Source organism: Chenopodium quinoa, unplaced genomic scaffold (assembly GCF_001683475.1).
Source record: "Chenopodium quinoa cultivar QQ74 unplaced genomic scaffold, ASM168347v1, whole genome shotgun sequence".
In the NCBI taxonomy this organism is placed as follows: domain Eukaryota; kingdom Viridiplantae; phylum Streptophyta; class Magnoliopsida; order Caryophyllales; family Amaranthaceae; genus Chenopodium; species Chenopodium quinoa.
The window spans coordinates 1,428,814-1,443,977 of record NW_018744240.1 but is presented as its reverse complement, the minus strand read 5'-3'; the positions used below and the strand labels follow the sequence as shown (position 1 = coordinate 1,443,977).

Below are 15,164 nucleotides of genomic sequence, written 5' to 3'. Positions count from 1 at the left end.
AGACTAGTGGCTAACAAAACAATGATTTTGTTACTAAAAAAAAAAAAAAAAAAAAAAAAAATTCTATAAACCACTCCACTATTAAGGATATTTCCCCTCTATCTAATGTCAACAAGTCATCTAAAATTAAGGAAAAACAATCCATGCAATTACAAAAAAAAATTCCCTCCCAAAACCTCACTTTATACATAAAAAATGATCCCACAAAATACCCCATTCGTTCTATTTTTGATGGAAGAATACCTCATTCTTCTAAGCACCTTTTTGTTGATTGATACTTGTAGATTTTTAACCTGAAAAATTAATTACGAGTACTAAAAAACATAATTAATGTAATTAATAATTAAAGACAAAAAAAGAATAACTCCTAATGAAAACAAAAAAGCGAAATCAACGGCGTAGGGCCAGGCCCAGTCATATAATGAACATAGGATACTCAACTCCCCCACTCTAACGGCCCACAACTGCTACCTACGCACACCCCCAATCACATCTTGCCACGTGTACTTCCACCTAGATTCTCTGCTCCTCATATTTTTGCATCAATAAAATTAAATTAAATTAAAAATGAAAAATAAAATAAAAATCCAAACTTTGGAAATTGTTTTGGATATATAACAAATTGGCGGGCATTCACAACAAATTCAAAACCCTCCCCAAATACAAAACCCTAATTTTCCCCCCTTTCTTTCTTTCTCTCTCCTCAACGGCGCTTTCGTCAGTTCCCCCTTCTCTCTCCTCAAGGTTTGTGGTTTCTGCTTTTCTACGGAGTGTTATTTTTGTTGAGTTTTTTTTAATTAGGGTTTGAATTAATTGCATTTCTTTTCGTTTTTCCAGTGTTTTTGCTGTTGATTTTGTGCCATTTTTTGTGGGGTTTTCTGGGTTTGTTTTGATTTTTTGTGGGTGTGATAAATTAGCTTCCTTTTGGTAAAATCATGAAATGAGGAAAAAAATTGAGGGACTTTGATTGATTTTTGGGGGAAATTAATTGGTTTTATGATTTAGGGTTTTTGTGGGTTTTCCTGAAATTCATCATTTCTTGTTATTCTGCTTCATTTCCTACTATTTTTTGAAGGTTGAATTTTGACTCACCTTTTTCTGGGTATTAATTGCTTCTTTCAGGTTGAAGGAGATTGATTGGTTTATTTATTTATCTATTTATAATTAGGGAAAATCAATTGATTGAGGAAGTGGTTTATGGAAGGCGGATTTTTTTGGTTCATTTGAATAGAAGAGGTGAAATCAAGGTTTATAATGGGGAAAGTATCTCCTAAAGAGAAGGAATCGAAAACCCCGAAACAGAGAAGACGACCCCGGAATTCGAACAATAAGTATTTGAGACCAGGGGCGCTTGCTCAGCTCCGGTACAGCAAAGCGTCGTCGACAAAGTCTTGCACCGATTTAGGGAAAAAAAGGATTGCATTATCGGATTCCAAAAAGGTTGATGATAATGTTAATGAATCGGTGATTGCACAAAGGGCTGTTCCCATTCAAGAGACTCCCTTGATGTCACCTGAAAGATTCGGGTTTCCTACTGCGGCGTCACCTTTTGATTTAGTGAAACAACATAGTCTTCTTAAGACTCCGCAGACTCCTCGGTTTGAAGACTCTGATTCCGAGTCTAGGCTTGAGTCTCTTCCTATGGATTTATTGGTATATTCCTTTCCTGTGATTTTCATTCCTATCATTAGTTTGTATATGATGACTTGATTTGTTTGCATTGATTATGTCGTTTGGTAAAGTGACATTATTCATCATTCTTTGGGTGGAGTTTCACTGTGTTATTCTAAGTACTGAACTTGAAAGTCCTGATTGCTTATATGTTGATAGAACTGACAGTATTTTGTTAAAAGTTACCTTTTGCAAAAGAACTCTATTCGGTCATCATTTATGTTTCCCTGTTTCACTCATCATTCCATTCTTTTAATACTCGAGAGCTATAATATATGAACTCTAATGATGTTGAATGTTCTACAAAGTGAATACTAGCTGAGGGAGTTCTGAGTCTGTTTGGTGTCATTTGCTGTAAATATAAGCTAAAATATAGCTATCCAACACCTATGGTTAGTTCAATTTTTATTTATTTATTTATTTTTAATTACCTTGGGGCCAATAGCTAATTGACGCACACAAGTCTTTTACCGCGATGCATCTTCATAAAAATCTCTCCATCTTTTAAGGTTGCCAAAAATATTTGTTCAGTAACCAAAGTGGACTATTGATTTGCTCTTCTCACTATGAAGTGGTAAACAGTCTAGGGTCAGTTGGAGACAACCGATCTTAATACATATAATTAGAGAAAGTTCTTTAGTGTCATCAATCTTGATGGTTTTAACTTAAGGTTTTTTCTGGCTAGGAGCAGACAAGACAGCAAGGAGTCAGGTTGTATTTTGCTGTATATTGTGATTCTGTGTTTATTCTGTAATTTAAGATAACATGGAGAGGTTGTGAAAGTGATGTATCTTGTGAAAAAGAATGAACCAAGATGTTTTATACTTTGTACTTTGTATAAGAGTTGCAGTTGCCACTTGTCAGTTTGATGATATGGGAGGGACCTAGTAACTACACTCTTGATGGTTATGTGTTAATTAGATGCTTCAGTTATTACGGAGTACTGTATACGCTCCTGATATGTTCTCTAATTTAAAATTTCAGTTTGCTCTTGACGGTTATCTGTTCTGTTTTTGTATAATCTGTGGTACCAGTTTTGCCTAAGTTATGTCTGATGAATTTTTTTAGGTTAAAGTCCTTTGTCACTTGCACCATGATCAGCTAAAAGCAGTATTTCATGTTTCCCAAAGAATCAGAATGGCTGTAAGTTCCTGTATTCCTTGCTTTCTGCTTATTCAAGCCCCCTCCCCCTTCCTTTTATCTCCCCTTTTTGTTTTTCAAAGGAAAATTTTATCGTACTGATTTTGTGGGTATTATGTGGCAGGTCACTCTTGCTCGACAGTTTCACTTTAATTATACAACTCCTGATCGATCTCGCCAGGAAATGTTGAGTACAATGACTCCACTTGCAACCGAACACTGGCCGTTCTTCAGGTTTGTATGCTGAAATTGTTTATTTTTCCCAATTATAAATAACGTATGGACAAATCCTTAAAATTGAATGTTATTGCAGCAAGGGAGAAGGCAGGGGTTTCCGATTGGCAAGCCCACATACCCCAAAAGCGCCAAGACATGGCCTTCGGCCACCTTCTCGGTTAAAGTATACAGAGATGAGGCAGGTTGCTGCTGCTTTGTTTCAAGAAGCGTCACTCCCTTCAAGGTGCATGGTCCCATCTGTTCTGTCAAAACCCCTCTGCAAAAATCGGGTACTTTTCTATGAAGATGAACTATGTCAAGCTGTGGCTCAGAACAAGCTTCGTTGATCGGTTATAACGATGCTGCTTTTAAGCTCATGCTCGCTTGTGTATAGTCTGTCTTTGATTCCTTAGGGTTTGTTGTCCTTGTGTATTCTGTTAAAGAGTTTCTTTGTTTGCTTGGTGTTAGGTTATCTCAGGTGAAGTAGGAGGAGCATGCAGTTTTGTAGTACTGTGAGAGGCGTATACTAGGGCTTTCAGTGACCTTGTTTTTTTGTTGGGTTGGGTTGGGTTGAGGTCATGTTTATTATAGAGAATAACATGTTTCGGAATGGCTGCCTGTATATAATAAGCTATATAGTATATCTATATATAGTCGAAGAAAAATCCCTTGTTTTCTTGAAAATGGCTATAAACCTTTTATCTTTATAAATGCTGTCTCTATTCTGTTCTGAAATTCTGTATACAGTTTTTTTTTTTTTTTTTTTTTTTTTTTTTTTTTTTTTTTTTTTTCTATCATTCTAAACCTAAAGCGTGTTAAAGCAGTTAATGACCTATCACTAACGAAATTAAAGATCTGTTTATATGAACATGATATTTTTACATCGTGACAAACCATGAATAATGTATTACTAGAGGATCTAATGGATGAATTTTATACTACGTAAGAGTTAAGCTAGATGGTCAACAAAGTCATTTGATCATAGGATTCCATAATTAAGCTAGATGGCTAACAATTAGTCATTTGATCATAGGATTCCGTTGTCATTGTCTGGCCGTAGAGGCATGTTCACAAATAGGTCCTTCAGAAGTTATAAAGGCGCACGTACCATTTGGCCCATAAAAGAATAAGATGTTGAATTTGTGTAAGCAGGAGAGTTTCTTCCAGCTTGGTTTCTAACTTCCTGCAGATGATGCCAACTACATGTTCATTATCTCTAGTTGTTTTCTAAACGAATTTATTTACGCTGGTTCGAGATGATCTCATGGACAATGAGACTGTAAGCTGTCTCTGTTGGGTGAAAACTATCCCAAAATATATATTTTGAGGCATCTTCGCAGGACAGGGGAGCCGTCTTTGCACAAAGTACAGACGCCTCTAGGTTTCCAGTTCCGCAACATCCTTTGTTTACTACTTCGAAACCTAGCAAAAAATACAAAATTGCAGTTGTCATGGAGAAATACATGCAGTACGCGATATGTAGTAAGGAAGTGTTTATAAGGGTTAAAAACTTCTAATCTAAACATGATCTCTTCTTTGAATGGAAATTGTTACTTACCTGATTGAGAAGGATTGTTTATGAGATTGAGAAATGGGTTGTAGATGTCGAGCCGTCGAGGTACACGATCCTAGATTCATCGAGCTTTTGGTTTAGATAACTTAGCTCGGAAAATAGCTTGTCATTGAAAAGAATGGAAGCTTCATTTTCTTCTTCCGCGCATGATCTTAAGAGACCGCCATGTAATATTCTTTGTGATGGAAGACAACCACAAGGTGGAGCACTGATCAAACCTATCCTTCTTGCTCCTAGAGCATATAGTTCCTAAAAGTTTCAAATGTACAATTACTATTGGCAACGAATTTTATAAAAACCTGTTCTAGAATTAAGAGATGATGTAGCACAATAGTCAAAAACATATTGGTGTAATTTGGGTATGAAATTCTACGTGGTGCAACCAATATCCTTTAATCAATAAAGTAATTTCAGAATATGTTTCTATTTATTGTAATTTTATTTAGAAATATTTTTTTTTTTAAGGTTACGAGCGGGTTGTATAGCCACGTGCAATCTTCTATCAGATGTTCCCAATTCTTCTGACAATAACCTAAGTAAGTGTTATTTATATTTTTATACTCCAACGCGCACATAAAAATATCATGTATCTTAGGTTTTATTAAAAAGAAACATTAGTTTTTGGTGTAGGGAGAGTCGCAACTCGCAAGTAAAAGTTGTCAAAATAATGTTTGTCTCGTGAAATTACCTGCACGAAAGCGGATGCCCAATTAACTAGTAAATCAGTATATAAGGAGATATCGTACTGAAATCTTGTGAATGGCAATAAGAAATAAGTGTTAGTGATATCATTGCTTCCAGCACAAACTAGGTACACACTTTGGGAAATGATGGTCGATGTCGCGTTTTCTCCTATAGCATCCTTGAGCTTGCTTATATACCCTTTAAATAAATTCAATTGGTCTTGTAATGTCATAACATTCTGCATGATCAAAACATTCATGTTAGTCATTCCATTTAGTTTAATTCTTTCACACGTTCTTTTGTATTAAAATGTTAATTACTCTCTCTGTCTCAAAATAATTAAAACGAATGCTTGAAAGAGAGAAAGAAACCGCAAATATAGCTGATGACGGATCATAACCAGCAGCACCAGACGCGAAACTAACACCAGTAAGTAGGTCGCTTATTTGGAGGTTTGGATCCAGATATGGAGGCACTAGCTCTTTTATCCCAAGCTCTTCAGCTATAGTAAACACAATCAAAGTATTTAGCATGTTAAAATTTCAACTTTCTTATATCCCCTTTGATATTATATACGAAGTATCTTTTACAAGATTTCAAGAGCATGAATACGTTGATTTAGTGGAGACTTTAACATGTTTGAGGCAAAAGAGAGATTACTGTTTGGTTGAGAGAATTTAGAAAGATTTTTTTGAGTGTAAACAACTATTCTGAAAAAAGGCTAATTTAGAAAGGTTTATAGTGAGAGAGGTTTGAACTTTGAAGTAATTGAAGGGAAATGACTCTTATATCATAAAGTTTACCAAAAATAACTACTTATTACTAAGTTTTCTCAAACTAAAAATAAGTTATGCATATATTCTGATGTGCTATTTTACACAATAGAGTAGACTTGTCCACAGACAAGTTATTCAAGCAACTACACGTATAGACTTCATATACAATAGCTAGTTAAACGAGCTCATACAATCAATTAGTTTACATGCTTATACTAACATTAAACAAGACCTCTCCAAACACGTAGCTTTTTCATTTTAGATTAAAAAACATCTTTTTAACTAGCCAAGAAGTTATCTACCAAACAAAGCTTTTAAATGTATAAAGCCAAAAGTTATTTACCAAACAAGACCAATATCTAAAATAAAATCATGCGCGTACTAGAAGTAAAATTACCAATGAAATCAGAGGGGACTTTGCCATTGCTATATCTTCCGGTAGGTGCACCACCAGGAAAATCCCTTCCATAAGGTGGGAAATTAGCTTTCCCAATAGTAGCAAGGTAGTTGTTGTTTCCTGAATCTACTATTGAATCTCCAAAAACTAAAATGGCTGGTATTTTATATTCCTTTCCTCCCAACCATATAGCACGTCCATAAATAATGTGTAAATATGAGACCATGACTATACTATAAACCATAATATTATTGAGTTTTGAATAAGATGTAAATTCATAATATCCCAATAAATTATTCATTTCTCTTCTCTGTTTTCTCTCGTTCTCTGTTTGTAATCAATGGTTTCAACTTTAAGCTAGTGTACATTTTATAGGCAAGCATATATTTGTATATATACATAAAGCCATAAAGGGTGTGTCAATTTAGATACACTCAATTTTAACTTGTGTATGTAGTGGACTATACATGTACTTACCTTCCAAGTTAGGTGAAAAGTTATATGATTGAGATGTATGTGAAATTTAATGTGCATGTAGTTTAATGCACTGCATAACACTAAGACACTGGGTGGAGTGTAAGGAAGCTCGCCTATTACTGAGTATTTGCAAAAGAGAAAATTAGTTCAGATAAAATAGATTACTCACTACATACTAGTTTTGGAAAATCCTAATATAGGTTAATAAGGGTCACAGAAATTTAGTATACATCTAAAATTAATATTAAGTTTAGAAAAGTTCTAATAAGTTCAATTAAATTCAAATAAATTCATTTAAATAAGTGCGTAACAATTAGGTAAATAGAAGGCACTTTTAAAATTGTTCAACAATGTTAGTCCCAACCTCAAATAAAACATTATCCTTTATTTGTTTAACTCTAGTTGTTTACGCTATTCAAATACTCTGTACTATATAATCTCTATGTTTGGTGATTATTTTTGTAGGAAAAACATAGTTATGTACGATCTTATTTGATTCGATCTTGCATTGATTTATAATTTCCAAATATCAAATTGTATAATATTATTTATTGATAATTAAAGATATAAATGATTGAATATATGCATCAATAAGCGTAAAACAAGAAATGTTTCATTTAAAAAGAAACGGAAGTACTCCCGCACATGTTAACCTATCATTTAATTTGTGTTTAAGAAGAGGAAATAACAAATGCATGCACCAAGTACACATGTGTTCTTGTTGAAACCACATGTTTAATCATCAATTAAAAAAGATACGAGTATTATCTACTATCTCCCTTCACATCTACTTGTAGTTTGATCTTCATTTCTTGATGTTTTGATGGGATAATATAAAGAGTGCATGACTTGATGTTTGATTTTCTACGTATTGCCATCAAAATTAAGTAAATTCACCCTTAGATAGATCTAGTAGTTAAATAACATAGCATTTACACATTTTGGGTTAACCATTCAATAAATGACAATCTACCTCAAAAGTCAAAACAGACCGATTCTCAACAATTTCGTCATCCAAGTTTGTATGAGCCAGATTTGTGGAATCTTTTGTATTGGTAAATTTACTAAACTTAAATCCGATCCTACCACATATTTGTGAAGTACTAAAATATATCAAAAGGTAACCAATTAAAACAAGTAACATTAAAGAGTACATAAATATTGGGACCAAGAATTTTGTTGCAAACAATAAAGTCAAATATTATACATGAAACACACACTAAAATATTTGTTGAATTTTCTATATTGAATTTTAATAAAAATGAATTTATATAACATGAATAGAAGAATTTTTTTTCCCACCATTGTACGAGTAATTCCAATTTTATATGAAATAATATACTATATCCGTTAATTATCATGTGTAACTTTGGATATTATTTGTGAGATATAAAATATTCTGAAGCTGCACATAATAATTAACAGAGATAGTAATTATCTAGAAAAAATCTCCTATGTTTTTTTGGAGGAGATCATGGACAATGATTTTGTAAGCTGCCTCCGTTGGATGAAAACTATCCCAAAATATATATTTTGAGGCATCTTTGCAAGTACCAACAGCAAACTTTGTACATAGTAAAGTCACCTCTATATTTCCAGTGCCACAACATCCTCTATTTGCAACTTCAAACCCTGTAAATAAAAATTTTATATTAAAAAGTTTCGTATAAAACTAAGTTTGGTTAGTAGTCAAATCAGATTCATGTCCTATTGTCCTTATTAACATTAAACATGATGCATGACCTGCATTTAATAGTATGTTGAAAATTTTTATATTTAACAATACATCACATGTGCATTAAATAGGTGAGGTTATATTCATTTTCATATTAAGTTACTCTGTATAAATTTTAAATGGATACTATGAGAGGCCGATTTAAATTTATGATTTATCATACACATGCCTTCAATATTTGTTATTAACCAGGCCAATATCTTTTAAATATGTTCATTTATAATACACATGCCTTCAGTATTTGTTATTAAATAGGCCAATATCTTTTAAATACTACCTCCGTTTTAAATTAGTTGCAACTTTCAACTTGACACGGATTTTAAGATAAAATTTATAATAGCTGATTAATAAATTAAAGGATAGATATTTAAGGGTAGGAGAGAGAAAGTGAAGGTAATTAATAAATTGAATACCACCGCGCCGGTACTACCAACAACAGCCACCCAAAATTGAATACCACCATGCCAGCACCACCAACAGCAGCCACCTTGCAACCGTCGCCCAACAACAGCCGCCCCAAAACCGCCCAACAGCAGCCTGAAACCACCCTCTCTCTCAGCCTGAACCACCCATTCTCAGCCTGAACCACCCCCTCTCAGCCCGAACCACCCCCTCTCAGCCCGAACCACCCAAAAATCACCCACAAGCACCTCGAACAACCCTAAAACCACCCCCTCTTAGCCTGAACAACCCCGAAATCTCGAACCACACCGAAACCACCTCCTCTCAACTCGAACCACACCGAAACCAAACCCCTCTCAGCCGAACCACCAAAAAACCACCAACACTCCCCATAAACCACCCCAAAACAACCACCATCACTCAGCCCCAAAACCATCCACGCTCACCCTAAACCAACCCAAAACTACCCTTACTCACCTTGAACCACACCGAAACCACCCCAAACTAGCCCATTCACCCCTCAAACCATCAGATCTAAACAATTAAAAGAAAAAAAAAAGAAGAGAGAGAGAAAGGAACGCCGAGCCAACGACTTCGAATATGGTGATCAGCAGCGAAGACGTTGACGGTGGTGGTAGATGCAGCGACGACGTTGGCGGTGGTGGTTAGATACGGCGGCGACGGCGATGGCGACGTTGAGAAAGGGGTGCTGGGTGTTCTACAATTTCGTGGGATTTAATGAATCTTTGAATTGAATTGTTTTAATTAGGTGAAATAAGTTGGATTAGGAGTTTAATGAAATCTGATTTAGGTAGTTAATTGTGTTTATGAGTTTTTTAGTAAGGGTATTTTTGTACTTTTATTTTAAAAAATTCCTAAAATAAGAAGAAAAAAAAATGGAAAGTTGCAACTAATGTGTAGCACCCCGTTTTGGCAAAAGTTTCAATTAATATGTAACGGAGGTAGTATGTTCATTTTTAGCATAAAAAGTGATGCATGGCAATATGTCATGCATTTAATAAAGTGTTAAAAAAAAATCTATACAATACTCGTAAAAGTTTTATATATACCTGATTGAGAAGGGTTGTTTATGAGATTGAGTATTGGGTTGTAGATGTCAAGGTACACGAATCTTGATCCAGTTAGCTTTTGGTTGAGATGATTTAGCTCAGAAAAGAGCTTGTTGTTGAATAGAATTGAAGCTTCGTTTTCATCCTCAAAGCAAGATCTTAATGGACCGCCATGCAAGGTTCTTTGTGATGGAAGACAACCGCACGGTGGTGCACTGATCACACCTATCCTTCTTGCCCCCAAATCGTATAGTTGCTGGAAGTTTCTAACATTATTATTTATGTTGACACAACCTCAAGCTTTTGAATTGATTTTCTTGTTAGACGTTTAATACGAACTAATTGAATAACACGTTACACGAACATATATACTATACCTCCGATTCTAAATACATGCAACTAGTTAACTTTATTATACAATTCTTAAAAATCGACTTGTTATGTGTAATGAAAAACAAAGAAAGTATACGAGTGTAAGTTACATAGATAGAAATTTTGCCACAAAAATTGGGGTCAATCTAATTAATTTTATGGGAGTAAGAGCTCGTAGAGCAGTGGTCTATAACTCTGTCTTCTAGGACCGTACCTTGCCTCAAGGACGATCTCTCACTTTCTCACCCTGGTGAGTTTCCTTCCATCAACTTGCTCCCAAGATAGGATATCGATGGACCCACATCTTATGCTAAAATAAATTCAATGCATGGTTTATTATATAGCGGATTCCATTAATGGTATTAAGACTTTGATAAATTGATTGATTGGTCCATTTTCTTTGAGTAGTTTAGCGAACTTATTATGCCGGTTGTAATATTTTATTTTTGTCTAATAAGCTCATGTAAAAAAAAAAAAAAAAAAAACAATAATATCAAGTCTAATTTGATGTATTACTTGTCTTATGGAGACTTGTAGTTACCTGTACAAAAGAGGACGCCCAATTGACCATCATACTAGTGTATGTTGAGACATCGTAACGAAGTCTTTCAAATGGTACGACAGAGAAGTAAGTATTCGTAATGTCATTGCTTCCTGCACAAACTAGGTATACACTTTGGGATATGATGGTCGATGTTATATTTTCTCCTACTGCAGCCTTGAGCTTCTTTATATACCCTTTAAACAAATTCAATTGATCTTCTAATGTCAACACGTTCTGCACTCGATCAAACATTTGTATAATTAGTCATATCATTTAGACACTTACTAGACACTTACCAACCACTAAAATTTGAAATTATCCGAAATTATGTTACAAAGTAAATAATTACTCCTATCGTTTCATAATATAATACATTGATTTTTTATATTCTTTTTTATGGATATGAAGGTAATAGAGGTAGTGTGTAATATTTATAAAAATAGAGATGTTTCATATGGAAAGGTGTTAGAGGACCAATTCAATCAAAAGGTTAAGCTGATGGTTGAGGCCCGGATTATGTTTTATACACTATTACGCTCCCTCACACGAGATGACGAGAATCTGTTGGGCTTGAAGTGTGGATGCAGTATGGATCCTCCTCATACCTAGCGCTTAATATTTCACAGGCTCCGATACTATGTTAGAAGACCAACTCAACCAAAAGCTTAAACTGATGGTTGAGGCCCGGATTATGTTTTGTACTCTATCAAAAGAGTTAAAAAAATGTAAATAATGACATAAAAAATTTGGAAAATGTTGCGGCATATGGAAAAGATGAAAAAGTTGGTATATAATTATGTAAAAAAAAAAAAAAAAATATATTGGATATAGACGCACCATTTTGGGATTTCCATAATGATTTTCATAATGGAATACTTTAATATTTTTTGAGATGGAAGGATTATTACTATGTATGAAAATCATATGATTAAGATATATTCCCTCCGTTGACTTAAGTAGATTTCCATATGATTATTATTATGTATGAAAATCATTCTGATTGTTATGAAACGGAGGGAATAATCGTTAATGATCAAATGTGTGTTATTTTGAAAAACGTAAAAAAGACAAATGAACAAATGAGTCATAATAAACAAAAATCAGGTCACACAAAGCAAGTTACGCTTCTAAGATAAGTGAATTTTGAGAACGGGGATGAGGTGAATAGAGAAAGACCGATGATCAGGGATAAGTGAATTTTGAGATCGGGGATGAGGTGAATAGAGAAAGGCCGATGATCAAGGTCGTCCTTAAGGCAGGGCATCAGGTGCCGTCGCCTAGGGCCCAAATGAAGGAGGCCCGAGTTTTAATTAAAGTCTTTCAGATTTTTAAATATATATATATATATATATATATCCTAACTAATTAATATTAAAGTACTATACGATGTACGCATGCATCCTTTTCCATATTATGTTCATATTCCCAAATTTTAACTTCCAATTCCTTTATTCTTTCCTAATTAATTCTCCAAAAATATCTTAATTGTCATGGTTTATGGTTATTCAACTTCCCTTCCAAAATAATCTCTTCTCAATCAGAATAATTGATTTCTTCTTCCTGTTAATTTAATTTTGCAATTTTCAACCTTATTAATCTCCTAAAACAGCTCTAATTCAATTAGAGCAAATGGTCTTCTTCTTCTTCTTCTTCTTCTTCTTCTTCTTCTTCTTCTTCTTCTTCTTCTTCTTCTTTGATTTTTAATGGCATCCGGGGACCGTTGCATCTGCCGTAAGTAAAATTATTGAAAACATTTTTGAAATTATCAATGTCACAAGAAAGACTAAACGGTCTTGCCATTTTTATGCATCGAGAAAATTATGTTTGAGCATATTGATGTCAACACTATTATTGGTGATTTTGCATCTAGAAATGCTCGTAGACAATGTTTTGTATGATGATTTGTATACTTAATTTTAAGTTTATTGTTTTTTTTCTTTACTGTAAGATGGCTTTTTTTTTATTTATATATATTTATTTTTAATTCGATCATTTTAAAGCAAAAAAAAGAAAAATAAAAAAATTCATTTTTTTACTTTACTCGATAATAAGGGCCCCAATTTTTCATTCCACCCATAGGCCACCAAAAAGCTAGGAACGGGCCTACCGATGATTTTGCAGATTCAGGATCGTAACCAGCAGCACCAAAGGCGAAGCTGACACCAGTCAGGAGGTCACTGATATTGACCTTTGGATCCAAATATGGAGGCACAAACTCTTTAATTCCAAGCTCTTCAACTACAAGAAACAAATTAAGTTGAATTACTGTATATACATACGACTCATTTTGTACTAGATAAACCTACTTAAGGAACATAGAGTATTAAGCTTGATGCACAACTAGATCGAGATATTACCATATTTGCAACGTAAGGACAAGGGTAATAAAAAATTTGAGAAAGGTCAAAACTTGTATACAAGTGGTACACATTATTGACTTATTAAATGTACAATAACGTCGTACATTGTATAAGCCTAATTAATTGTTCTGAATCACGACAAATTAATATTGTAAAGGTGTAACTTTCAATATGATTTGTCGTGATGATTTTTCTGATGAGTGTTTATTGATTGAACATAAACCTATTGGAAGACTCTAACTATAAGGTTAAGCTTTTAATAATTGAGTTAAATCTTTTTGCACGCACAAACAATTGATAAGCCAACTCATATTCAATTTTTAAGGAATTATGCATGCTATGAATAAGTCAAGTCAAAAAATCAAATAACTACCCATGGACACTCATTAGAAAGACCATCGGAACAAATACAAATCCGGCAAGAAGAGAAAAGGAAGAACAAGATCAAAGTGAAAGCTAATGAACTTACCAATGAAATCAGAGGGAACTTTGCCATTACTGAATCTTCCAGTAGCTACACCTCCAGGAAAGTCTCTCCCATAAGGTGGGAAATTTGCTCTTCCAATAGTAGCTATGTAATTATTATTTCCTGAATCAACAATTGAATCTCCAAACACTAAAAATGCTGGCACTTTTCCTTTTTGTGGAAATTCTATGGCATGCCCATAATTTTGCATAAATGTTGCTATAATTATATTATAAATCACTATTGTATTCATGATTGTTTTATAAGATATGAATTCATCATTTGATTGATTCATTTCCCATGAATATTATCTTCGGTTTCTCTCTCTATAGTATTCTCCTTTTGTTTGTATCCATTAATGTCACACAAGCACGTATATATATATGTGAAGACTTTATCTTTTACTCCTCACATCCCTTAATGTAGTGTATCTATGTTTCTATCTTCATGTTTAAATTTCTAAAATTTTATACATTGACCACAAATTCTCATTAATATACTCCCTCCATCCGTCTCAATTTATAGTTTTTGTTTGTGTTTTTTCACGATATTTAAGAAATGGAAGGAGAAAATGGATGAATTACATTAAAAAAAGTGAAAAGTACAATTATAGACAAAGTTTGAGAGAGAAAGTGGGAAAAAGTACAAGACAAGTGAAAAATTAAAAGGTAATTTAGGAAGTTTAATGAATAAAGATTAAAAATAAATAAATAAATAAATAAAAGGTATAATGATCTTTATATACTATCCAAAAATAAAAATAGGAACAATTTTTTGGATCTCCAAAAAAGAAAAATAAGAACTATAATGTGGGAGGAGGGAGTGTATACAAAAAAAACAAATAAACTAGTCGGGTGATATGTGCTTTGATACTTTTCGATGCATGGCTTTATAATATCAACTTTTTATAATTAATGTCATTGTGAAATCAAAGATATTGATGGTCGAAGACGTTTCTTGAACACCGTATAAAATGTAATAATTAATTAAATAAATACGGAGTACAATATTATGAGACGGAAGAAATACAAAATAAATACTACCTCCGGTTCATGTTACTTGCAACAATTTCCTAAAACAGATGGTTCACATTACTAGCAACATTTTTTTTTCTTTCCTTATTTATTAAGTTTTTGGATAGAATTTGACCAAAATACCCTTACTGTTTTTAATAAACACCCTAATTAAAAAACTGATTTTATCTAATTAACTTAAACCCTAACATTGATTAAGTTAACTATTTCCACCAAAATCAATCCCCTTCCATCTAATCAGCCACCA

General features: G+C 33.5%; 1 protein-coding gene and 1 pseudogene across 3 annotated transcripts; one reads left to right on the top strand and one right to left on the bottom strand.

The window, feature by feature from the left end:
* Positions 1 to 494: 494 nt before the first annotated feature.
* Positions 495 to 3,762, top strand: LOC110694747 (F-box protein At4g35930-like). Of its 3 annotated transcripts, none has more exons than XM_021871923.1 (6): positions 495 to 744; positions 1,123 to 1,653; positions 2,740 to 2,814; positions 2,936 to 3,045; positions 3,125 to 3,271; positions 3,496 to 3,762. In XM_021871923.1, the coding sequence occupies exons 2-6, from the start codon at positions 1,255 to 1,257 to the stop codon at positions 3,512 to 3,514; spliced, it is 750 nt and encodes a 249-aa protein (XP_021727615.1). In that variant the 5' UTR covers positions 495 to 744; positions 1,123 to 1,254; the 3' UTR covers positions 3,515 to 3,762. The 3 variants fall into 3 exon arrangements, with proteins under 3 accessions (XP_021727615.1, XP_021727614.1, XP_021727613.1); XM_021871922.1 differs by having other exon boundaries at positions 3,125 to 3,317; XM_021871921.1 differs by having other exon boundaries at positions 496 to 744; positions 3,125 to 3,762.
* A 12-nt stretch (positions 3,763 to 3,774) lies between these two features.
* Positions 3,775 to 14,563, bottom strand: LOC110694791 (annotated as a pseudogene).
* Between the last annotated feature and the right edge of the window lie 601 nt (positions 14,564 to 15,164).

Excerpts from the sequence above, each read along its gene's own strand:
- LOC110694747 (XM_021871921.1), top strand. The coding sequence starts at position 1,255 with ATGGGGAAAGTATCTCCTAAAGAGAAGGAATCGAAAACCCCGAAACAG. Across the intron at positions 1,654-2,739 it reads CTCTTCCTATGGATTTATTG|GTTAAAGTCCTTTGTCACTT; the intron begins GTATATTCCTTT and ends GAATTTTTTTAG. Across the intron at positions 2,815-2,935 it reads CCCAAAGAATCAGAATGGCT|GTCACTCTTGCTCGACAGTT; the intron begins GTAAGTTCCTGT and ends ATTATGTGGCAG.